The following is a 26,032-nucleotide window of genomic DNA, read 5'->3' as shown; positions in this document are numbered from 1 at the left end:
CGAGTGTGAAACTGGCAAGGCTTCTTCAAAAAGGGCATAGTTCGTGTGGCATGGGGCCACATCACATGGCCGGAGCTCTGGGCTCCAGGGCCCCGGGGGCCCTTTGGGCGGCCCCCGAAGGAGAGGAGCACCAAAGAGAGAAACAAAGAGCAAGAAGAACAAAAACAAGAAGAGCAAAAATAGGAAGAGAGCGAAAAATGTCTGTCCTCTGGTTTTATAGTGTTTTCAGGGGCAAGGCCATAAAACAGAGATTGGCCAATGAGATTCACTGACCCTATGGAATGCTGACCAGTCGTAAAACCAAGAATGTCTCAAATGGTGGACTGAGACTTTGTTGAAAACTCAAATCAGGCTTTTGAAACTGCATATAGGCCTTACCCATGGAGAACAATAGAAAAGTGGATTACAGTAGACATCTCGGCCCCAACACTGCTATGCTCGAGGCCTCAACTTCATGGACAACTTTAATCTATTTTGGAACTGCCCCCTTTCTATAAAGACGACAGCATTCACCCCACCATCCTGGTAAGCCGCATGCTGGCAGCCAATACCCAGCATGCTGTACATGCTGTGAATGACTATTTACAACACACACCTGACCAAATCAGTTATTAACCCTCCCACCTGAGACATTCCCCATACAATCAATCATAAACCACATTGAACCCCGCCCATACTGTACATCCAAGACTGTGAATAACAACAATTTACACCCCATCTACTGCAATCCTGCCACCCCCAGCTCAACTGAGACCCAACAACACCTGAAACTGGCTTTACTAAACATCTGCTCACTGACCAATGAAAGTGCAGTCCTACATGAATTCATCACTGACAATAAACTGGACTTCCTCTGCCTCACTGAAACCTGGCACAAACCCCTCGATTACTTTTCCTTAAACCAGACCACACCAACTGACTACACCTACACCGACAAACCCCGCCCAGACAGACGTGGTGGTGGTGGTGGTGTTGCTGTCATCTTCAGGTAAAGCTTTAAAATGTCTACAATCTCCATACCTCCTGCTCAGTCCTTCAAACAAGTTGTCCTCAAGCTGTCTGGTCCCACTTCCCTGGTCATTGCCATCATCTACCGTCCTCCTAAACTCCTTACTCTCAGACCTCACCAAATTCCTCACCCAGCTATCCACCGTCTCCCCCTCAATCCTCATGCTGAGACATTTCACTATTTGACTACACCTACACCAAAAAACCCCGCCCAGACGGACTCACTCAGTTCCCTGGTACACTCCTGAACTCCATCAAATGAAAACCTGTAAGCGCCAACTTGAAAGACTTTACAAGAAAACCAGTGTCACAGTTCTTCTCCATGCTTATACAGCCCACCTTTCAAACTACACAGATGCCCACACTGCAGCCCGGTCCAACCACTACACCGCTCATCTCGGTCTCTCCGCCGCTCACCGCCTCCGCCACCACTCAACCACTGTCACACTTCACCCCTGTCTCCCCCCTGGAACTCTTTCCCATCATCTCCAACATGAAAAGCTCCACTTCTGTCCCGGACCACATACCGTCCTCCATTGTCAAAGCCTGCCTCCCAACTATCTCCCCTTTCATTGCAACCATCATCAACTCCTCCCTCCCTGTGGCTCCGTCCCTCAATCCCTAAAACTGGCCACTGTCACCCCCATCCTCAAAAAACCTGGCCTGGACCCTGACAGCATCTCATGTATTATTATTATTATTATTTATTATTTCAGTTCAGTACTTCACCAGAGTGTACACGGGCACTCAGTCATTGAACTGATATATGGGGGAAGGGGTTGTGAAAAATAATAATAATAATGCATTTTATCTATAAGCGCAAGATTGTGCTGAGGTGGGCGGTGAATGGAGGAGGATGTGAGGGAGTGGGAGGAGGTTGGAGAGATACAGAGGTGCAAGGTTGTGAATGGCCTTGAAGGCATGCAGAAGGATTTTGAATAGGATTCTGAAATTTACCGGGAGAGTGTGGAGTTATTGTAGGATGGGGGTGATGAAGGGGTTCTGGTGATGATGCAGCAGCTGAATTCTGGACCTGTTGAAGTATATAGAGGGATATGTGAGGGAGACCAGAGAGGAGAGAGTTACAGTAGTGGATGCAGGAGGGGATGAGGCTGTGAACAAGGATTGGAGTTGTAATGTAAAATTACAGTAACTCCCAACAGTGGAATAATTAGTGGTAAGAAAAAAAAGTTAGATATTTTAAGTATTTCTTATCAACATCTTTATTGCCTGTATTGTGATCTAGTCATTTAAACACAATTCTAAAATAAAGAGCATCACAGAGAGAGACAGGGGTGTTAACTGTATTACTTTGTGGTCCCACGACCCATGATTGCTTTCTTTGTATTTCTTTCAGGTCTCACAAGGATTATATAACATTTGGGTCCAAACAGCGCCACCAAGAGGCCAAAACTGGAGGCCAGGATGGCAAAAACCTCCACTGCATCTGCATATTTGCCTGGTGAGTTGATGTAAGCAGGAACAAAGGCCACCCACACTGCACAGAAGATCAACATGCTGAAAGTGATAAGTTTGGCCTCATTGAAACTGTCTGGAAGATTCCTTGCTAGAAAAGCCAACAAACAACTGAGGACAGCCAGTAAACCAATATAACCAAGTAAAACTGCAAAACCAACTGTGGACCCAACTGCACACTCATAAACTATCTTGTCACTGTGATACTGGGTGTTTTTATGAGGCACTGGTGAAGCAGAGACAAGCCAGGCAGTGCAGATTGCTGCTTGAACAGAAGTCAAAACCAGAACTGTCCCTCTCTGCTGCACAGCACCAAACCACTTGAGACTGGACTCACCTCCTGGTTTGGAGGCCCTGAACACAGCCAGAACCACCATGGTTTTCACCAGGATACATGAGACACAAAGCACAAAGCTGATGCCAAATGCTGCATGTCTTAGTTGGCAAGTCCATAATTTGGGTCGTCCAATGAAGAGCAATGAGCAGAGGAAACAGAGTTTAAGTGACACCAAGAGAAGAAAACTGAGTTCTGAATTGTTGGCACGAACTATAGGTGTGCTGCGATGATGGATGAAGATGCCCAGAACAACAACACAGATACATGTGCCCAACAGTGAGGTGGTTGTCAAGCAGATACCCAGAGGCTCATGGTAGGAGAGGAACTCTGTTTTCTTAGGAACACAGTGGTCACGCCTGGGGCTGGACCAGAAATCTTCTGGACAACTGGTGCACTCCATGGAGTCTGAGAAAAGAAGGAAAGTGATGAGATACATGTTTATAAAACATCTCTGAACTGTCAAATTTATTTATTTATTTATTTAATTTGTCCTAATAAAGAGATAACCATAAACCATACATGCAATGCAAGTAGTACACAAAAATACTTTTGCTGCTTAGATTTATGCTGGAGAGTACAGAATTGGTGGCCAGTTTGATAGGAAGGAATAATACCACTTAATTCAAAAAAGGGTTCCCATCCAGTTGAACCAATTTATCTAGAAGAACGGGTGACTGGATTTAATTAAAAGATGAACTAAAACCAATGACATGCAACCTGGCATATGCAGCAGGACTTTCAAGGTCCTCCAAAGCAAAGCTTATGAATGTTGAGATGGCATCGCTTGTACTATGTTTTTTTGTATAAGCAAACTGTTAGTGATCAAGCTCCACCTCTGTGCAACTTTTATAAGAGTCTCTCCAATGATTTCATTACATTGGAGGTGAGAGCCATGGGCTAGGAGTTATTGTTCACCACTCTTTTAGGAACTGGAATTATAATAAATGTTTGTCCAGAGCTCTGTGAAGTTTCAAACTTTACACTCACCAGTTGTATTGCTGATCTTTCCCTCAGAACAAGGGACACAGTCAAAACAACACTCAGGTTCCCCCTTCCTTCTGGCCATGCGTGTACCGGGAAGACAGCTCTCACTGCACATTGACCGAGGAGGCTGTGTGGAGAAAAATCTATTATTCTATTCTTTGAGGGGCTCTCCATACTTTCTGTCTTTCGTGTCTGCATGGTCACTATTTATGTTAATTTGCATGTTCATGGCCGCAATGTTATTCACAACAAGAAGTGGTTAATGGTTAATGGAAATATGTAGACCAAGTGATGTTATTGATGTGGGATTGGAAAGATAGTGCTGTCCAGGATGACAACCAGACGATTAAACTTTGGGGAAGGGGTAGCAGAAGAGTTGTCAATTGTGAATGAAACATTGTTAACTTTGGATAATTTTGATTTGGTACCAATGATGAGGAATTCGTTTTTACACTTTCGTCTTCAGTTTAAGAAAATTGGAGGAGAACCAGGAATTTAATTAATTGAGACAGTTGGAGAGGGAGGAAGGGTGGGAGGGTGTAGCTAGGTTTGATGGAAATGTAGAGCTAGGTGTCATCCGCATAGCAGTGAAATTGTATTTTTGGAAGATATTGCCAAGAGGGAGGAGGTAAATGATGAAAAGGATGGGGCCCCAGGACAGAGCCTTGGGGCACAGCAGTGGTAACAGTGGATGGCTAAGAGGTGAATGATTTAAGCTGAATGAACTGAGAGTGGCCGTAATCAGCTGCCAGGAGGAGGTCATTGGTAATCTTTATTAGTGCAGTTTCAGTGCTATGAAGAGGGCAGAAACCAGACTAGAATTGTTTATACAGGTTGTTATGGGTTGAGTGAGAGCGGATTTGTATTGCAACTGTTAAGTATTTTGGAGAGCGTGGGTAGATTGTCACGATCCCACTCTCCTCCACCGTTATTATTCTTGACGGTTTTTCGTCGTCGTCTTAGTCAAGGTAGAGTCGAAGGAAATGTGTTTCCTCTTTGTAGTCAAACCGCTCTTATTAGAGAGCGTAACAGGGACAGATCGGAAGTTGTTAGAGTTGGAGCAAGGTTTTCTGAGTATTGGGGTGATGGTGGTAGATATAAGTAGGAACCATTCCAGTGGTGAGTGAGGAGTGGATGGAATGATAGCAGTGATGGGGGAGCAGAGGGGGAAGGCATGCATACATTCACTGAAAATATGTGTGGGTGACAATAATCACATTAGACAGACAATAGTGAATCTTTGCAAATTCATAAAGGAAAAGTATAGGTCTTGGCTAATATGTGGGTAAAAGAGATGGAGCTAAAAGAAAGTAAGAAGTTACCTGTGTGGTTTCAAAGTTCCAGAATATTTTGTCTTCATCCAGTGTGAGTTCTTCACCTTTAAAGGCTGACCTCTTAACCTCACCCACTCTCTGAACTTTAGTTCTTCCATCAGGGAGCCACGCCCAGTTCATGATGTCATATATTGGTATGGCATCACCATTTTCATCAAATGACACTCGATCACCAAATGTTGTGGGGAAATTGACTTTTTCCAAGTAATGCACATACTGTCGATATTAGAATTATACACAGAAAGAAGGATGAAATCTACAATTATGGCGCATTTCCACCCGCTCTACTCGACTCGCCACGCCACGCCACGGTTTAAGTAGCGTTTCCACTAGCATAGTACCTGGTACCAGGTACTATTTTTAGTACCTGCTCCAGCGAGGTTCCAAGCGTGCTAGTAGTAGGTACTATGCGATGATTGGTCAGACTGCCGACCACTGACTGGCCAGAGTCCCGTCACAGGAAGAGACGTCCCACACAGGAAGAGATGTCCCACACGGAAATCAAGCTGAACAGCACTAACAGTACTTAAAACTACTTAACTATCCTAAAACTGTGGGTTAATCAACAACTACCAGGGAAACCTCTATATTTAGCAGGAGTCTTTTAAAGGGGAGTGGTGTATTTAGGGACAGCGTCGGTGATCGCAAGCGGCATCGCAGACCTCTGCCACTGTAGTCTGTGGACTGTGGAGTAGGAGGCTGTACTTCGGAGACGTGTGGACAGAAATCAAGCTGAACAGTGCCGAATTGTAGATAAGTTAAAACACTAAACAATCCTAAAAACGTGGTTTAATCTCCAACAACTACAGAAGTCTGGTGTAAAGTCACTAGTCACTTGTGAATGTGTCGCGTACAAAACAAAGTCACCACAGTTTCACTCAGCCGTGCAGTGATGACTCCGCCCACGTTAAGTAGGTACTTTTTTGTCGTGGAGATGCAACCTAATCGTGCCATGCCGAGGTAAGGCGAGTAGAGCCGGTGGAAATGCACCATTACTGTCCTGTGGTTGTTTGCATCATCTTATCAAAAGATTAACATATTACAATGTGCATGTTGACTTTAAAGGAATTTAATTTTGAGTCAAAATGAGCATTTTTGCCAAATTCAACAGTATTCCGCAAAGAGATCATGTGTACAAGAATGGGAAAGACAGATGCACTTCCAGACTGAATTAAATAACAATAAAGACATGAAAATAAAGAAATTTAAGTAAAATAACAGACTTAATATAATTGTATTTGTGAATACAGCAGTACCAAATACTGTAAAATGAATCTTTTGTCTTAATAATTTCCTTCGAAACATTCCCTTTAATTCACATCACCATTATAAAATGACTCTGTATTGTATTCCACAAACACCGAGATATATAGGGACCATGTAGTATCACGATTGAATGTATTCATCTCTTAACTCTTTATACTTCATTCAGTCTAAAACTAATTCAAAGGATTAAGTGAAATGGAGAGTTTAGTGTAAACTGATATCTCACCTGCCATGGCTCCAGTCTTTGTAAATGAGCACAGGTGTTGTTGCTGAAAGGTCCTCTCCCTGGCTCACACTGCAGCATGTCATCAAGAGCATATGCCAGCGAGTACACAGCCTTATACTCTGGCCTGAGGTCTGAAACATCCAGGAAATCAGTCTCCACATTCTCTATAACTTCCTGTCCAGTGCATAATTCTCCTCCAGCTTCCACCCAACCTGCTGGAGGTGGTGCAAATCTACACTGAAATGTGTGTTCCCAAAACTGATTCACCTGGAAAAAAATTACACACTAAATCATGACACTATTTCAGTTTTGTTTGTACCATATCAGATTGAAACATTTAATTATCACCATGCTGTTTCCAGTGTTGTGATGTAGTTCAGGACGTATTTGTAACAGGAAGTCACTGAGTCCTGGTATTTCTCCTCGACGGATAGCGATGCCCAGTGTTCCACCCAGGTACGGCATGAGATGAGGAGTCTGGAGTGAAGTGCCTGATGTCCAGCCTTCACTGGCCATCCACTGCAGGCCTGTCACATTCTGCCTCACCACCTGTGCATTGCATAATAAAAAGTATAACAATTCACAATTTTGTACGAATGAAGTATAATCCAGCTTCTACAGTTAATGTCATACATACTGCCACTGAGCTGTAAATTGGCCTCTTATAAAGCAATTCACCCAAAATACTCAATCCACCATTTCATTTTGTGAGAGTAAAACCTGAGTAATGTTATGTTAATGGACTTATATATAGCACCAAACTTTAATGACTGAGAGGCCTGTGACTGTGCATGTGTGAGTGTAAACAAATAGACAAATAGTAGTAGTAGTAGAAGTATATCAGAATAAATATTGTATTAATCCCCGGGGGAAAATTGCTTATTGCTTAAATTATTTTAGAAATTATATAACACCTACCTGTTTCATGAGGTTGAGCATGATTCTCTCATGTGCAAACACAATCACCACTTGAGCTGTAGATTTCCTCATCACATCCACTATTCTCCTTAGTTCAGCAGGGTCATCATCCCAGGGCAAAATCTCTGTGTAAGCCAGACAACCTCCACCAGCTGGACCCAGATCAGAGTGAAAGGATCGGGCAGCGTGGACTCCATAATCATCACCACTGATGAGCAGACCTGCCCAAGTCCAACCAAAGTGTTTTAGAATCTGAATCATAGCATTCACCTATGTGGACACAGAGCAGAGGGATCAATGAAACATATAACATGGCAAGTGATACACTCTTTTCTTTTTGTAGATAGAATTTCACCTGAAAAGCATCACTTGGGATCGTCCTAAAGAAAGATGGAAACTTTTGTCTGTCACTCAGGCAGGAACATGTGGCAAAATAACTCACCTACAAAACAACAGAGCATGTATCCTTAAAATCAGACTGCTGACTCTTAACTTTCTCATATTTAAAGTCTAATGTTTACATTGAGAGACATAACAACTTACCAGAGGCACTCTGTACAATCCTACAACCTTCGAGATGGCAATAGTACTTGTAGAGGAAGCATCTCCCACAATCCCTAGGACTGGAGGAGTTCCTACACAGTTCTCCTCTAATGTAACTTGCTTTTCTTGACCACTGACTAAGGACAGTGCCGCACCAATTCCTATTTGGAGGCAGTTATCATACAGACTGTATCCCAGAGTCACATTAGGCAGCAGGTTGGAGTTTCTGTTGATCTCATCAATAGCAAAGGCCATGGTCTGAGCCAGCCTGAATCCTATAACATCAAAACTAACAGAACCAAGAGTTTATTATTTTTGAATACTTTTTACAGTAACTCTCTTACACATGTTTAACAACTACATTATACTACAAAAAATTACAACAGGATCAACACCCACAATAAAACTCCAACTCTTAAAAAATATCAGCAATATTGTTATCAGCTCACAGTAACAACAAGATGAGATAAACATGACATACTGTTTGGCTAAATTTCCAACAGGTTCTTATTGTTTCTGTTTCCCTGACATATTTACCTATAACAGGTAGGCAGCTGTGACTCTGATGTAAAAGTCAGGTCATGATCAGCAGAAAAGAAGTGGATTGCAAAAAGTCCACCAAGAATCACATCTCCAGTCTGGTGCATCTCATTTAGATCAAACTGTCCCTGTAACTGACAAGAGGAGGAGTAAAGAGAGGAGGACACAGCAGAGGAAAAGCAGGAGAACAACATTAGCATGAGCAACTTGTCTAAAAATACCCTCATGGCTTCTCTCTGATTGTTAACCCTTTTCTGAGTTCAGTTCCTTCACAACATCACCCATTTTATTGACTTACTATATTGCTTATCCTTGCACAAACCCATCAGAAGCTGTAGGGGCAGGGCCTAAAATGCTATGGGTGTGTGTGTATACCTTATATAATGCTATACAATCACAGGTCTGAAAGGCATGTTAAGTCTCAATAAATATATATATATGATATATTATCAGTGGGGGGTGTTGATGAGTGGGAATAGAGGACACATTCCACTGAACTAAATAAATAGTTTTATTTTTGTGTGTGTGTATGTGTGCAGGTATTACTGATGTTGTGGGGACCCCACAATGTAAATGACTACATTTTAAGGTGAAGATATGTTTTAAGGTTAGGTTGAGGTTAGGGTTAGGGTAAGGTTAGGGTTAGGGTTAGGATTAGGTCAGTAGTAATTGTGGTTAAGGTTGGAGTAAGTCTCCAAGAAATGAATGTAAGTCAATGCAATGTCCCCTCAAGTCATGAATGTCCAACATGCATGTGCGTGTGTGTGTGTGTGTGTGTGTGTATGAATGGTGTTGTGTTTGTGGCAGGTTTTGATGTCTTGACGACAGAGATAGGGGGAATGTTAAGTTCATACTCTTTACACTTCAAACTAACAGTTTAATAAGTAGATACTATAATAAATTAAGTGATATAATTGAAGTCATTACCTGACCTCGCTCTTTGGATCTACTGCCCCCCTACCGTAGAGCCTTGTCGCTAATGGAGAATGTTCTTGGCAAAAACACAGAGTGATAACAATATTAACCAATCAAAATTGTACCTGGTGTCACCCTAAAGTTGGGGACACACTCTACAACTTTCACAGTCGTGACCAATTTTGAAAAGACTTGGAGTACACATTAACCAACTGTTTTCACAACTGAAATAATGGGGTTTACACATTTAACAAGATTAGAGTTGCACGATACCCACGGTACCCCGCGGTGCTAAATTGTAACGGTTCCTACTATACCAGATATTCTACACGACGGTACTACCGTTGATTACTATACTACCGGTGTCAGTTTCCTACTACAAGCCTCCCGGCTTCTCACTGTATTGCTACTCCCTTGTAAACAAACACACATTGCAATTACTGCAACTGAACTACACAGCTGCTGAATGATTGGCTATTTGCCTGTTAGTGGTGATGTCCGGGGATACGATAGTCTGTTAGCTGATTGGGTGTTCATGTGTTTCTGCCGGCAAGAACGAACTCCATGAAGACAGCTCCGCTTTGATAGAAATTCGCTTCAAAACAAACAACAAGCTAAAGTTCTGTCTCGCCCAGACGCGCACACAGCTTATAGGCACAAACACGAGACAACACACTCACCATGGCAGAAGTACCGGGCCCGAGCACCAAGTCTGCCGCGTCATCGTCGTCAGTGGCACCACTAACTTTGCTCAAAAAACCAAACTCCAAAAGTCACATTTGGAACTATTTTGGCTTTAAACAAGGCACAGACGGCAATAGACGATGGCCGTCCACTGTGCAGGCGCTGCCACCAAGCTATAGGAGCCAAAGTAGGGAACACCTCATAAAACACCTGCAGTGTCGTCACCCAGATTTATATGTTGAATACCAGGTTGGTATGCCCTGTTTATTTTCTCATTGGCTAATATTAGGCTATATGCTCCATGTACAGGCTGAGGAATGAAGAATAATCACAGACTACATGATTTGTCAAATCAACTGAATGCATCAAACTCTAACAAGCGTAACCATGTGTACAAGAGCAACAGCTAAAATATATTTTGCAAATGACACTAATGTAACCATGACCACACCTCATTATGAGACAGCCACAGAAAATAATTCAGTCTAATTCTAATGTTCTAAAATCAAATAAATTACACACATTAAAAGAAACAGTTTACTGTGGGTGAATATACAAAACATTAGTTTTTAATGCTAAAGATGTTTATCTGTCCTTTGTAAATTGGTTGAATGTGATTATCCACAGTTTGCAGATATCTGGATTACATTTTGGGTGAAAAAGCCCTTTAGCACGCCAGACTCCTGTTTCACTGTATGGCATTACCCAGCACTGCAATTTATTTCTCTCTCTTTTGCTATGGAGATATACACAAAAATCATGTTTTTAAGATGTCTGATTGTACAGATGTGTCTCCTGTTAGTGTTTGTGTGTGTGTGTGTGTGCACACAAGTAACGGAGAGAGAGAGAGAGAAAAGAGACAAGAGGATCTGAGTAAACCAAAGCTCTCCATTGTCATGAATAATTTTGGAAACATAAACACAACCGTCAAAAATCCCACAGTCAACACCAACTGTGGCAACCAAACGTAATTTAAACAAAGGATAAATTGTCACGACAATAACCTTGCAATTGGATCTGTGTCCTGCAGCCCAGGAGTCACTGATACCTGCAGAATGAGCAGTGGAAAAGCACAAACTAGGGCAGAGAATCAGGTTAGTGTCAAGAAAATGTTACTGTTAGAAGTAATGCCAGAAATTGATTTGTACATGTTGTAAGTATTAATATCTTACATTCATGGACACTTGCTTTTCTCAAAGCTAATATTTCAACAATCTGTTCGTCTCAAGGCTCCGAGTCAAGCACACCACAAACAGCTTTACTGATAAGATACTATATTGTTTTTAGCCTTGGATCAAACGTGAAAAATAGCACCAGACTTGAGGAGCCCTCAGACAATTAAAGGTGACATTGAATGCTTGTATCGCACATATATGTTAGTTATGGAGGTCTACTTACATATATTAACTTGTTTTCATGGTTAAAAACCTCCTAGTCGCTGCAAACAAGCCGATCAAAATATCTCCTCACTGACGCTCTCGTCAGCCGCACTGTTTCAGACCAAAATCACACCCCCAGAACGTGGACTGTGTTGTGACTGGCCAGGTACCTGGAAGTGACGTAATAGATAGGCCAGCTCTTAGATACACAGCTCCCCCTCTGGCACGGTGGATGCTCTGCATCTCAGCAGCTACACAGGGAGTAGTTCTTCTTCTGCGGTTGAATGTACGCAACCGGATGTGCCTGTACTAGTGCCCGCACCAGGAGGCGCTACGTTAGTGAGAGTGGTGAGGTATACTGATGACATCATCAACATACGGAAGTGCCGATCCGCTTCACAGAGCCCAGGAAAACAATAAAACCCTATGTTCTCAGCAGTGGCTGAACTGTTTGTTCTGAAACTTTAGGGTTTCATAAACGAGGCAATGATACACACACAAACACAGCATTAATTGGAGCTTCCGGTCTATGTCGCCTTTAATTGAATTATACGAGGTTGTTTCACTGCAGCAAGCTCAGTCTTTTGCCTTGTGTGAGAAAGTTTAATGTTTCACTGGGCCTAACTGAGTAAAGCTACACACATTTAAAAAATGTGGACCACAGTTTTGCAGGTCTACAAATGTTGATTTTAATGAGATAATACAAATGAAATAAATATTTAAAAAAAAATAGTTACCCTTGTTTTTACCAGTAGTTATTTATCAACTCCCAACATCAAAAGTGAGTTTAGGAAAGACAAAGAAATAATAAAGTTCTTTTTTTAATTAACATCTTTATTGTTCGTATTATGGTTTGATAAATAAAACTCAATTCAAAAGTGCAAAAGATAGACAGAGAGACAAGACATCGTTACTTTGTGGTGCCTCGACCCATGATAGCTTTTTTTGTGTTTCTCTCTGGTCTGAACAGGATGATGTAACATTTGGGTCCAAACAGCGCCACCAAGAGGCCAAAACTGGAGGCCAGGATGGCAAATACCTCTACTGCATCTGCATATTTGCCTGGTGAGCTGATGTAAGCAGGGACAAAGGCCACCCACACTGCACAGAAGATCAACATGCTAAAAGTGATGAGTTTGGCCTCATTGAAACTGTCTGGAAGATTCCTTGCTAGGAAAGCTAATAAACAACTGAGGACAGCCAGTAAACCAATATAACCAAGTAAAACTGCAAAACCAACTGTGGACCCAACTGCACACTCATAAACTATCTTGTCACTGTGATACTGGGTGTTTTTATGAGGCACTGGTGAAGCAGAGACAAGCCAGACAGTGCAAATTGCTGCTTGAACAGAGGTCAGAACCAGAACTGTCCCTCTCTGCTGCACAGCACCAAACCACTTGAGACTGGACTCACCTCCTGGTTTGGAAGCCTTGAACACAGCAAGAACCACCATGGTTTTCACCAGGATACATGAGACACAAAGCACAAAGCTGATGCCAAATGCTGCATGTCTTAGTTGACAAGTCCATAATCTGGGTCGTCCAATGAAGAGCAATGAGCAGAGGAAACATAACTTAAGTGACACCAAGAGAAGAAAACTGAGTTCTGAATTGTTGGCACGAACTATAGGTGTGCTGCGATGATGGATGAAGATGCCCAGGACAACAACACAGATACATGTGCCCAACAGTGAGGTGGTTGTCAAGCAGATACCCAGAGGCTCATGGTAGGAGAGGAACTCTATTTCCTTAGGAACACAGTGGTCACGCTTGGGGCTGGACCAGAAATCTTCTGGACAACTGGTGCACTCCATGGAGTCTGAGAAAAGAGGGAAAGTGATTCAATTCAATTCAATTCAATTCAATTCAATTCAATTCAATTCAATTCAATTCAACTCAATTCAATTACATTTTATTTGTATAGCGCCAAATCATAACATACATTATCTCAAGGCACTGTACATAGACAACATCAAAGAGCGCAGAGAACCCCAACAGTTCACACAATGAGCAAACACTAGGCATCAGTGGAGAGAAAAAACTCCCTCTTAACAGAAGAAGAAATCTCTGACAGAACCAGGCTCAGAAATGTGCAGTCATCTGCCTCGACCAGTTGGGGTGAAAGGAAGATGGGGGACAGCGGAGAGGTGGAGGACAGAAAGGGGAGGGGGGAGAAAGGACAAGAGGGAGATGAGGTAGAGACAGAAGAGAGAGAGAGACCAGGAGCAGATACACAACAACTGTATCAAGTTACAAGTTAATACAGTTAATGGTATCGACTTTTTAAGCACAATAATAATGGTGATGATGTGGGTAGCCTAGAAAACTGGATCTCGGTCCCGCAACCTGCATGATAAGAATACAGAGAGAGAGAGAGAGGGAAGGAAGGAAAGACACAAACTAGGGAGAGAAAGAGACAAGGTTAATGACATATAAAAAGTCATAATCATATCCTGAGTGTGAGAGAGTGAATGTGCGTGCACCACAGGAAAAATCCCCCAGCAGTATAGTTCTATAGCAGCATAACTAAGAGCTGGTTCAGGTTTTCCTGAACCAGCTCTAACTATAAGCTTTATCAAAAAAGGAAAGTTTTAAGTTTAACTTTAAATACAGAGAGAGTGTCCGCCTCCCGAACTATCATTGGGAGCTGGTTCCACAGGAGAGGAGCCTGGTAACTGAAGGCTCTGCCTCCCATTCTACTCTTGCAGACTCTGGGAACCACAAGTAAACCTGTATTTTGTGACCTAAGTGGTCTATTAGGGTGATAGGGTAAGACTAGGTCTTTCAGGTATGAAGGGGCCTGACCATTAAGTGCTTTGTACGTGAGGAGGAGGATTTTAAATTGAATTCTAAACTGTACAGGGAGCCAGTGTAGAGAAGCTAACACTGGAGTTATATGGTCTCTCTTTCTAGTTCCTGTCAGAACTCGTGCTGCAGCATTTTGAATTAACTGAAGGATTCTAACAGACTTGTTGGAACATCCTGATAATAAGGAGTTACAGTAATCTAATCTAGATGTAACAAAAGCATGAACTAGTTTTTCAGCATCCTGTAAAGACAGAATGTTTCTAATTTTCATAATGTTCCGCAGGTGAAGAAGGCTGTTCTAGAAATTAGTTTTATGTGTTAATCAAATGACATTTCCTGCTCAAAAGTAACTCCAAGGTTCCACACAGTGGAACAGGAAGCCAGGGTGATGTCATCTAAAGTGACAATGTGATCAGAAAGTTTTTCTCTGAGGTGTTTAGGGCCGAGTATAATGACCTCAGTTTTAAAGTTTAAAAGTAGAAAGTTACAGGTCATCCAGGACTTAATGTCTCTGAGACATTCCTGGAGTTGAACAACCTGATTTATTTCATCCGGCCTCATTGATAAATATAGCTGTGTCATCTGCATAACAATGAAAGATACGTGATGAGATACATGTTTATACAACAACTCTGAACTATGGTGTTTAAAACTTTACACTCACCAGTTGTATTGCTGATCTTTCCTTCAGAACAAGGGACACAGTCAAAACAACACTCAGGTTCCCCCTTCTTTCTGGCCATGCGGGTACCTGGAGGACAACTCTCACTGCACACTGACCGAGGAGGCTGTGTGGAGAAATAGCAGTATCTGTAATTTTATTTTTCTCTGTACTGTTCTATGTTCTGTGTCCACCGAGTGTTGCTATGGATTTCCGTTGGGCATCCATGACAAAGGTTCCATTCACAAATTTTTTTTAAATGCACTTATTGTAAGTCGCTTTGGATAAAAGCGTCTGCTAAATGACATGTAATGTAATGTAAAATGTGGGTCTTTGAGATCCTGTGTTCAAACTAATGTGGAGTTGATCTCACATCACCTGACAAAAGCAGTGGTTTCTCACCAGGACATAAGCCCTATTTGTACGTTCTTGTAGACTTTGTACAGGTGAGGGTATTACCTAAAGCTCTTTCACAACTTCAAGCAAGAGTCCATGGTAATTGTTTTCTGTGATGTCCCTTCTTCAACCAAAGCAAGAGGTCCCACCAACTAGACTGGAAAGTGTGTTACATGTAGCTTAAGCATTGGTCCACTGGCATACAATGTAGGAGTGTACATGTATGTCCATGAAGGGCATGGCAGTAGTATTATGCACATGGGTGGATGACATCACTCACATTAGATGGACCAGAGCAAACCTCTGGGGACTCAAAGGGATAGTATGAGTCTAGAACAGGGGTGCTCAGTACGTCGATCGCGATCTACCAGTCGATCGCAAAGGTAGTGTGGGTAGATCGCATAACAGTAAAAAAAAAAAAAACACTTAGCTCAGTGCACATGCGCGAACAAAACTAACAAGATAGCTAGCGAGTTACCTCCAATTTTCAGCCCTCGTTTTTTTCTCTTAAACTTAAGAAAGGGTATAAAAATGAGTGGGGGAGCTGGACCAAGTAAAGAGACAAAAACGTATCACTTTCATACGGAATGGGAGGAGGACTTTCTTTTCACGATGACATTTTCGAAGTGCGTTTGATGATAATTTGGAAGTGTTCTTGAGGCTGGCTGTCAGCAGCTACTGTCCGGACTATACATCCCTGGCTGAGTAAAGCCAGGTAATGACAAAACATGTACATAGTTAATTGTGTTGTGTTGTGCAATATTGGATCATGTGGTTATGCAAGGTACATCAACAAACATTTTACTACATATAAAGAATTCTCTATATATTTATAAATAAATATATGTTTTGCATTTTTGTAGAAGGTAGATCAATTTGACTTGGTCATTTTATAAGTAGCTTGCATGCTGTCAAAAGTGTGAGCACCCCTGGTCTAGACCAATGCGTGTGAGAAATAAATGGTTTTCTATAAAATTAAGAAGTAACCTGTTTGGATTCAAAGTTCCAGAAGATTTTGTCTTCATCCAGTGTGAGTTCTTCACCTTTGAAGGCTGACCTCTTAACCTCACCCACTCTCTGAACTTTAGTTCTTCCATCAGGTAGCCACACCCAGTTCATTATGTCATACATTGGTAAGGCATCACCATTCTCATCAAATGACACTTGATCGCCAAATGTTGTGGTGAAGTTGACTTTTTCCAAGTAATACACAAGCTTTGGATATGATTGGATATAATCAGACACAAATGGAAAAACAAGCACAAAAACAACAATTACTGCCTGTCCAGCAGTTGTTTGCCTCAGCTGACCAACAGATTTATAAGTTTCTTACATAAGATGTGCATGTTGAATAAAAAAGGATTTTTTATTTATTTTTTGTTCCAAAGTTGACTGGATTTGCTAAAGATGACCGGCTGAAACCAATGCCTCTAGCCTCAGCTATTACCAGTGCTGAGGAATCAAAATAAAAGAGAGGAATTTGGAATTTCTATTTAACCTATTCATGAATTTGTATTAAGAAATTAATTTCCTTTTAAGTCATATCACATGGCTATTTCATACTTACACTTTAACCTGATATTACTTTGTAATTGCTGTATAGGAAATGTGAGATGCTTTAATTTGTTAATGTATTCAGTTCTTACACTTCATTCAAATATTAAAGAAATACAAAGGATTAAGTAAAATGAAGAGTGTAAACTGATATATCACCTGCCATGGCTCCAGTCTTTGTAAATGAGCACAGGTGTTGTTGCTGAAAGGTCCTCTCCCTGGCTCACACTGCAGCATGTCGTCAAGAGCATACGCCAGAGCATACACAGCCGTATACACATTATACTCTGGTCTGAGGTTTGAAACATCCAGGAAATCAGTCTCCTCATTCTCTATAACTTCCTGTCCAGTGCATAATTCTCCTCTAGCTTCCACCCAACCCGCTGGAGGTGGTGCAAATCTACACTGAAATGTATGTTCCCAAAACTGATTCACCTGAAAGATATATATTTTTTTAATTTATGCCAGTGTACTATTCTTACAAATAACAAGTCAGAGGGAATGCTGTGCTCTCACCATGCTGTTTTCATCTGTGTTGTTGTGATGTAAATCAGGACGTATTTGTAACAGGAAGTCTCTGAGTCCTGGTATTTCTCCTCGACAGATGGAGATGCCCAGTGTTCCACCCAGGTACGGCATGAGGTGAGGAGTCTGGAGCACATCACCTAATGCCCAGGCTTCACTGGCGATCCACTGCAGGCCTGTCACATTCTGCCTCACCACCTGTACATTGCATTATAACAAGTATACTAATTCACACTTTCATACCAGTGAATTTAAATCTAATTTCCACAGTTGACGTCATTCAAAAACCTGCATTTATACAGTATTACAGGCAAATTTTAATTTGTGCTGGTAAACAATCTTACTCTAAACCTTTTTTGCAACCGCTTTAACAAATTAAAATTGAAATGTTATTAATGAATTCTGTTTCTCAAAGGTTACAAGTTTATGCAACACATTGCTTTAAGGACTGACCTCTTTCATGAGGTTGATCATTGGAGTCTTATTTGCAAAAACAATTACGACTCGAGCTGTAGATTTCCTCATCACATCCACTATTCTCCTTAGTTTAACAGGGTCATAACCCTGAGGCAAAATCTCAGTGTAAGCAAGACAACCTCCACCAGCTGGACCCAGATCAGAGTGAAAGGATCGGGCAGCGTGGACTCCATAATCATCATCACTGATGAGCAGACCTGCCCAAATCCAACCAAAGTGTTTTAGAATCTGAATCATAGCATTCACCTATGTGGACACAGAGCAGAGGGATTAGTGCACAGGCTGGAATCATCTTTACTAGAAATCCTGCTAAACAGGTTCATCAAAGACTCATGTTTAATCACTGTCTTTAAGTGTTGTATATCTGACACCACAGAACTCTGTCAATGAAACATAACATGATTTTTGGTTAGATTTTTACCTGAAAAGCGTCACTCGGGATCGTCCTAAAGAAAGATGGAAACTTTTGTCGATCACTCAGGCAGGAACATGTGGCAAAATAACTCACCTGTAAAAAGAGCAGACCTCTTCTTCTAATAAACATTTTTGTAATATTTTTAAATATATAAGGTTGATTACTCAACTGTCAGCTCTCCATTAAATGCAAACATAAAATAAGGACATTTAATTTAAATTTAGACACCATAATGATTGAAGTGGAAGACTTTAAAACTTACCATAGGCACTTGGTACAAACCTAAGACTGTAGAAATGGCTATAGAATTTGAAGAGGTAGGATCACCCACAATCCCTAGGACTGGAGGAGTTCCTACACAGTTCTCCTCTAATGTAACTTGCTCTTCTTGACCACTGACTAAGGTCAGTGCTGCACGGAATCCAATTCCTAGTTGGATGCAGTTATCATACAGACTGTATCCCAGAGTCACATTAGGCAGCAGATTAGAGTTTCTGTTGATCTCATCAATAGCAAAGGCCATGGTCTGAGCCAGCTTGAATCCTACAACACTAAAACTAACAGAACCAAGAGTTTATTATTTTGAATACTTTATGTTTTCTATTCCATTTACCTTATACAGTAACTAGTGACATTGCACTCCATTATGCCACTCCTTTCTTATTGCACTTTTTTTTTTTTTTTTTTCTCACTGTTGCACATTTTACATTTTATGTTTATAATATTGTTTGTATTGCTGCTATGTTAAAACAATTTCCCCTTGGGGATGAATAAAGTATTTCTATTCTATTCTATTCTATTCTATTCTATGTAAAGTTATGTTTCACACCTACAGATACTGTCAGACTCACTCATAGCAGGTAGGCAGCTGTGGCTCTGAGGTAAAAGTCAGGTCAGGATCAGTAGAAAAGAAGTGATTTGCAAAAAGTCCACCGAGAATCACATCTCCAGTTTTGCGCATACAATTTAGAATAAACTGTCCCTGTAACTGACAAGAGGAGGAATGAAGAGAGGAGGACACAGTAGAGAATAAGCAGCAGTACATCATTAGCGAGAGCAACTTGTTATCTAAAAATACCCTCATGACTTATCTCTGGTTCATCCCGTTACTGAGTTCTGTCTCACTACATCATCTTTTATTGACTTATGACAATGTTTATTCTTGCACATCACCTATCAGGGCAGAAAATAAGATGTAGGGGCAGGTCCTCAGCAACGTCATGCGTCATTTACACGTAGTTCCATTGTCATGTACCTTCATGGTGCAACAGTTTGTATTTCAGCTTTTAAATTACAAAGTTTTACACCAGTGTGTTTATTTTCCTCCAGTATTTTATGATAAAACAAAAAAGTGTTTTGATGCAGACTACACAAAAATAGTTGATTCATATAATGATTCATCATATAAAATTATTCATATTAACACTGCAAAAAATAGTATTTATAGTCAACAGGCATATTTTATATAGGGTTTGAATCCGTTGACAACTTAAAGGCTTTTGGTCAAGTCCACCACAAATAACTTTACTGCTAGCATACTGCTGTGTGTTTTTAGTCTTGGTGCTAACATGGAAGCTAGCACCACCAACTTGAGAAAACCATGAACAAATACTTTTTTTAATAGAAACAGTTTAACTGCAGCAGTATTTGGTCCTGTGTTAGTAGATTGCATTGTCCACCAGACCTGATTAAGTAAAGCTAAACGCCTATTTTAAACAGAGAACCTACAATTGGCAGTTCTATAAATATTGATCTCAATGAGATGGTATGGCTAAATTAGAAAAAATTGGCTCTCTGTATTCTCATCATGCAGGTTGCGGGACCAAGATCCAGTTTCCGAGGCTACCCACATCATCACCATTATTATTGTGCTATAATTAAAAAGTCGATATCATTAACTGTATTAACTTGTAACTTGATACAGTTGTTGTGTATCTGCTCCTGGTCTCTCTCTCTCTTCTGTCTCTACCTCATCTCCCTCTTGTCCTTTCTCCCCCCTCCCCTTTCTGTCCTCCTCTTCTCCTCTGTCCCCGATTTTCCTTTCACCCCAACCGGTCGAGGCAGATGACTGCACATTTCTGAGCCTGGTTCTGCCAGAGATTTCTTCCTGTTAAGAGGGAGTTTTTTCTCTCCACTGATGCCTAGTGCTTGCTCATTGTGTGAACTGTTGGGGTTCTCTGCTCTCTTTGATGTTGTCTATGTACAGTGCCTTGAGATAATGTATGTTATGATTTGGCGCTATACAAATAAAATTGAATTGAATTGAATTGAATTAAATGGAGATGAAATAAATGATAAAAGTTACCCTTGTTGCTAAAATAAGTAATCATGTAAAAGTACATTAACTCCCAACACTGGAATGATAGGTGGTTAGAAAAAATAAACTACATTTTTTTAGTTTTTTTTTGTTGCCTGTATTGCGATCTAGTAATTCCAACACAATTCTAAAATACAGAGCATCAGACAGAGCGATAACATTGTTAACCATGGTCCCATGACTCATGATGGCTTTCTTTGTGTTTTTTTCTGGTCTCAAGGATTGTATAGCATTTGAGGTAGTGATGAAAGTGATGAGACAACATCTCTGAACTGTGGTGTTTAAATCTTTACACTCACCAGTTGTATTGTTGATCTTTCCCTCAGAACAAGGGATGCAGTTAAAACAACAATCAGGTTCCCCCTTCTTTCTGGCCATGCGGGTACCTGGAGGACAACTCTCACTGCACACTGACCAACATTAGCACTGGATGGGCCCTCACATCCCCCATGCAATGGTGACTCCCTTGACATGGCTCAGAATGTTGTAGAGTTAATGACAGTGCTCTTTCCAGGGCCACCCATTGGCCATTTAAATAAAGTACAACTTTACTTTATTTAAATGGCCAATGGGTGGCCCTGGAAAGAGACCACCAATAATATATCATGTTGGTGTATATCAAGTGGACACCACAGGGGAATGTGGCAGAAAAGATGGTCATGGATCTCCAAAAAAGTATAGACATGACTGCGGTGAATACATATTTCAGGAAGAAGGGGGAGCATAGGGTGATAGGAAGATATTCACAGGTCGATAATATACTATACAGAAGATGTAATCTAAAGGAGACAGAAAATCATAAAGTGAGGCCAATGGAGATTGTGGCTGTGCAGCATCGGATGGTAGTCTGTAAGATGATTTTAGAAACCAAGAAGAGGAAGTGAGCAAGGGTAGAGCCATCGATTAAATGGTGGAAACTGAAGAAGGAAGAATGTTGTGCAGAGTTGAGGGAGGAGTTGCGACAGGCTCTGAGAGGGAGTGAAGAGTTTATTTATTTATTTATTTATTTCGGGCGGGAGAAGCAAAAGCTTATCTAGTCCCGCCCCCATTATTATCATACAATACATAATTATTCTTTTCTTATGAAATTTGACAAAAACATGTTTCAGCATCAGGTAGCACTCAGAGATGTAATCTAGCTCCAGACAGTCAAATCAGACTCCATGTGTGTCTGTACATGTGTCAAAAATATTCCGTCGTGAGTGACAATCTCGACTTGTTGTCTGGCATGTTCAACTTCCCAAAAGTTACAAGATGATCCAATCAATAGAGGTCAATTCATCTTTTTTTTTTTTCCCCTTTAGTCATCCATCTCATGTATAGGATTCGCCTCACTTTGCTTCTCCATTCTTTTCAAGTATCCGTGGATGTTTTTGCTACGCATTTGTTGACCAGGTGTCTAATCTCTCTGTCCTTCACTGGGGTGAGAAACATTGTGCTTGGGTTTCTGTCTCTGTCAAAGTGGTCCCAGTGAAGGAGTGAGTCAGGAATGTTCTTCGCCAGATTCGGCCCCACATTGACAAAGAATTCATTAAATCTTTCTGCTATGATTTCCTTGTTATCTTCTTCCGTGTTATTGTCCTTGAAGTATAGAGGATAGCTAGGTTTTGTGTTTTTGTTTCTGATCACATCATTTAGAATGTCCCATAGTTGTTTAGTATAGCTCATGTTTTCTGCCAGCAGACTACTGTAGTATTCTTTCTTGCAATCATTTAGGATGCTATTTAGTTTGTTCCTGTATCGTTTGTATCTCGTTTCTGACTGTTCCGTCCTTAATCTCATGTATTGTCTATACAGGGCGTTTTTCTTCTTGCAGGCATTTATCAATGTTTTTGTTAACCATGGTTTCCCCTCCTTATTCTGATTTGTGTGTCTTTTCTTTAGAGGACAGTGTCTATTATACAGTGTTTTAAATATTTGCAAAAAGGAATCGTAAGCACCATTTACATCAGTTTCTTTGTAGAAACTTCTATCGTCACACAGATTTCAATTGTCACACATTCCATTAAATGTTCAACAGCTTCAGACATATTATGCACAATCTCATACTCAGTGTTATTGTCAATGAACGGGGCCATTCCTCCTCCACCTTTGTTTCTTTTGTTAACATAGTGACAAGACGGTTCAGCGTGGACTCAGACGCAGAGGCCTTTTATTGTCTTTATTGGCACTCTTAACAAGACACAAGGCAGATCCTCTTACTGAGGGAAAACAAAGCGTGGCTATAAAAAACTATAACCAATGGGGAGCGCAACGCTCTTCAAAAGAAACGTTGCGGATCTATAAACGCGGAAACAAAAAATCACTCCGAAGAGGAAACAAAACTCAGACTATGGTTATCCTTAAAAACTTAAACAGAAAACTCTCCAAACGGAGGAAAAACAAAACAAAAAACAAACTCAAAGCACAATCCTACTGATTGGCGATCTATAACTAACTAAGAACGAGGTCAAACACAAAACGCAATCTAAATGATTGGATCTACTCAGTCTAACTAATAAAACGTAAGTCACAATCCTAGTGATTGGAGTTTCCTAAAAAGCTGTGAAAATGAACAAACAGAAAATCTCTCCCAAGGAGGAAAACAAAAGAGGCTATAAATCTTAACTAAGGTATTATCTTACAGGCTATGCTAAGAAAACTTACAAAGGAAAAAGCGTCGCTCACAAAGAGGATCAAAACTTGTGGCATCTGTGGCTGTGACAAGGAGCTTGGGTGATCAGGCATGGGCTAAAACACACTGGCACTGGAACAGGGGAACAGAGAGTTTTTAAAGTCCACATGGCTTGATTGTCAGCAGGTGTGTGTAATCAGGGCCGGCAGGCCGGCAGAGGAGGGGGCGGGGCAAACTGCCGGAGTGACACATAGACAAGTTTGTATCCATCCAGGCAAAAATCTGCGCCTTTATCTTCATTAATCCACGTTTCCGACACCGCAATAATGTTAAAAGCATTTTTGAAGTGTAGGTATTCCTTAATGTGTATAGACTCCTGCTATTGAAGTGAATTAAAGACAGTTTCCCGTCCATCTCAATGCATTCGTTAAATTGGTCCTCAGTGTAGTACTGGCATTTCTCAGTCATGTTTAGATATAGATGATTATCCGGGTCAATTATTTCATTTGGGTCTGTTTAGGTGTGGTTCACATGTTGATTTTTGGTCAGCTCCACATTTTCGTGCACAGCGATCCTCTCTGATATTTCCATCATCGTTTTAGTCTGTGTAGTAACCTTGTCCTTTGCTGGGCTGTAGTTATGGAGTGTTCGTGAGCCATACCTTAGTTGTTGTATTTCTCCAGATCGTCCTCACTCCTGATTTGCATTACTTTGACTTCTTCTGGTGTAGATCCATTTGTTTTAATGTAGATTCTGCAGTTTGCCATCCAGGTGTGTTGGATCTTGCCTCACGTGCATTTCTGGCGATGTCAGCATTCTTTTTGGTGAGATTCTCGTTGATGTAGAGGTCCGAGCCTTTGAGCTTCCTGCCCTGCTTCAGCAGTGCCGTCTTATGTCTTCTGTTAGTGAATCTCAGCACGACAGCTCGTGTTCCAGACTCTTGTCTTTGGGGTAAGAGGTGACATACTTCCACATTGCTGAAGTCCACGTTGATGTCTCTGCCAGTCAGGAACTAAGCCACCTGCTGTTCCACAGATTTGATTTCCGATTCATCTGGCTGCAACGACCAGTCTTCCGATGGCGCAGCCGCCCTTGCGTAGCTCTGACGCTTAATCCTGAGGCCAGTCACAATCACCTCATTGAGTCTTCCCAGCTGATCCATCTCCTTCACTCTGTTCCCCAGCTCCCACAGCAGCTTGCGTTCTCCTCCTGGAGCTTTTTGACTTCCACTGTCACCCCTTCCAACTTCTCCCTGAATTCGGTCATGCTTTCCTTGATCTCCTCTCTTCTTATCACCCCCAGCTCAGCTCTCATCGCCCTCATCTCGCCTCTCATCGCCCCCATTCCTTCATTCATAGCTTCCAGCATTTGATCAACTTTAGTTTTTACCATTTTCTTCTCACTTGTTTTTTCCTCAGTTATCTCGAAGTTTTTCTCAAGTTATCTCAAGGTCGGCCTTCCTCACGGAGCTGCTGCTGTTGCGTCCTTCCTCTCAGAGCACCAACATGACAATGAAGAGTTGATCAGAGTTACCAGATGACTGGGGAAGTGAAGCTAGTGGTGAGGGATACAATCAATCAGAATCAGAATCAGAATGAGCTTTATTTGTCACTGATACAAGTACCGTGAAATTACAACCCCCAACCCGTCCCTACATACAATAAGACAATACAGAGACAGACCCGACAGGATGACTGGTGCTAATATAAAAGGGGGGAGAAAATGGAAGAGACAAAGGGAGGGAGGAGGAAAAAAAGAGCAGCTCCCATGCTATGCTCCTGTGGAGGAGTACAGCGTGGGAACAGAAAAAAACCTCAGCACATAGGCACACATAAAACACTTTACAATTGAGAACTCGAGACAATCTGCACCGGGGAGGGGGAAGGGGGGGTGGAGGTGTTCCAGCACAGATGACATACCTGTGGAGGTATTGAGATGTCTAGGAAAGAGCAGTGGACTTTTTAACCAGATTGTTTCACACAATCCTGGAGAGCAAGAAAATGAGAAATTGAAAAGAATTGTAGTGGAACAGACCTTAAAGAACAAGGATGTGCATAGCTGTAGTAATTAGATAAAAAAGTTGATCATCCACCCCATGAAGATGTGGGAAAGACTTGATTGAGTTCAGTCAAGGAAAGAAGTGAAGATCAGCAAGCAGCAGTATGGGTTCATGCCAAGAAAGAGTAGCACAGATGTGATGTTAACTTGGAGAGTGTTGATGGAGAAGTATAGAGAAGACCAGGAGGATCTGTGTGATCTTTGTGGATCTAGAGAAAGCTTATGATCAGATGTCCAGAGAGGAACTGTGGTATTGTATGAGGCAGTTGAGAGTGGCAGAGAAGCATGTGAAGGTGGTGCAGGACATGTTTGAGGGTGACAGTGGGTTTACATCAGGGATCAGCTTTGGTGATGGACAGGTTGACTGATGAGGTCAGACAGGAGTCTGTAGACTATGTTGTTTGCAGATGGTACTGTATGTGTGGTGAGAGTAGAGGGCAGCTTGAAGAGAGCCGGGGGGTGGGGTGGTATGCACTGAGAGGAAGATCAATGAAGGTTAGTGGGAGACAGACAAAATACCTGTTGGGGAATGACAGTGAGATGAAGACAGGTGCTACAGTGAAGAGGTAAGAAGTAGAGGTAGAGGTGGTAGTTG

General features: G+C 41.5%; 1 protein-coding gene across 1 annotated transcript; it reads right to left on the bottom strand.

Moving 5' to 3' along the window:
- Positions 1–2,315: 2,315 nt before the first annotated feature.
- On the bottom strand, positions 2,316–24,714 carry LOC131462826 (extracellular calcium-sensing receptor-like). Its single transcript, XM_058634361.1, has 10 exons — positions 24,551–24,714; positions 24,144–24,323; positions 18,711–19,005; positions 18,455–18,541; positions 18,010–18,279; positions 17,548–17,754; positions 17,191–17,466; positions 16,465–16,692; positions 15,085–15,208; positions 2,316–3,226 (listed from the first exon to the last, which is right to left on the bottom strand). The coding sequence occupies exons 1-10, from the start codon at positions 24,712–24,714 to the stop codon at positions 2,316–2,318; spliced, it is 2,742 nt and encodes a 913-aa protein (XP_058490344.1).
- Positions 24,715–26,032: the final 1,318 nt, after the last annotated feature.

This window comes from Solea solea, chromosome 7 (assembly GCF_958295425.1).
Source record: "Solea solea chromosome 7, fSolSol10.1, whole genome shotgun sequence".
In the NCBI taxonomy this organism is placed as follows: domain Eukaryota; kingdom Metazoa; phylum Chordata; class Actinopteri; order Pleuronectiformes; family Soleidae; genus Solea; species Solea solea.
The sequence above is the reverse complement of the archived record's forward strand: the minus strand, read 5'-3'. Positions and strand labels throughout refer to the sequence as shown.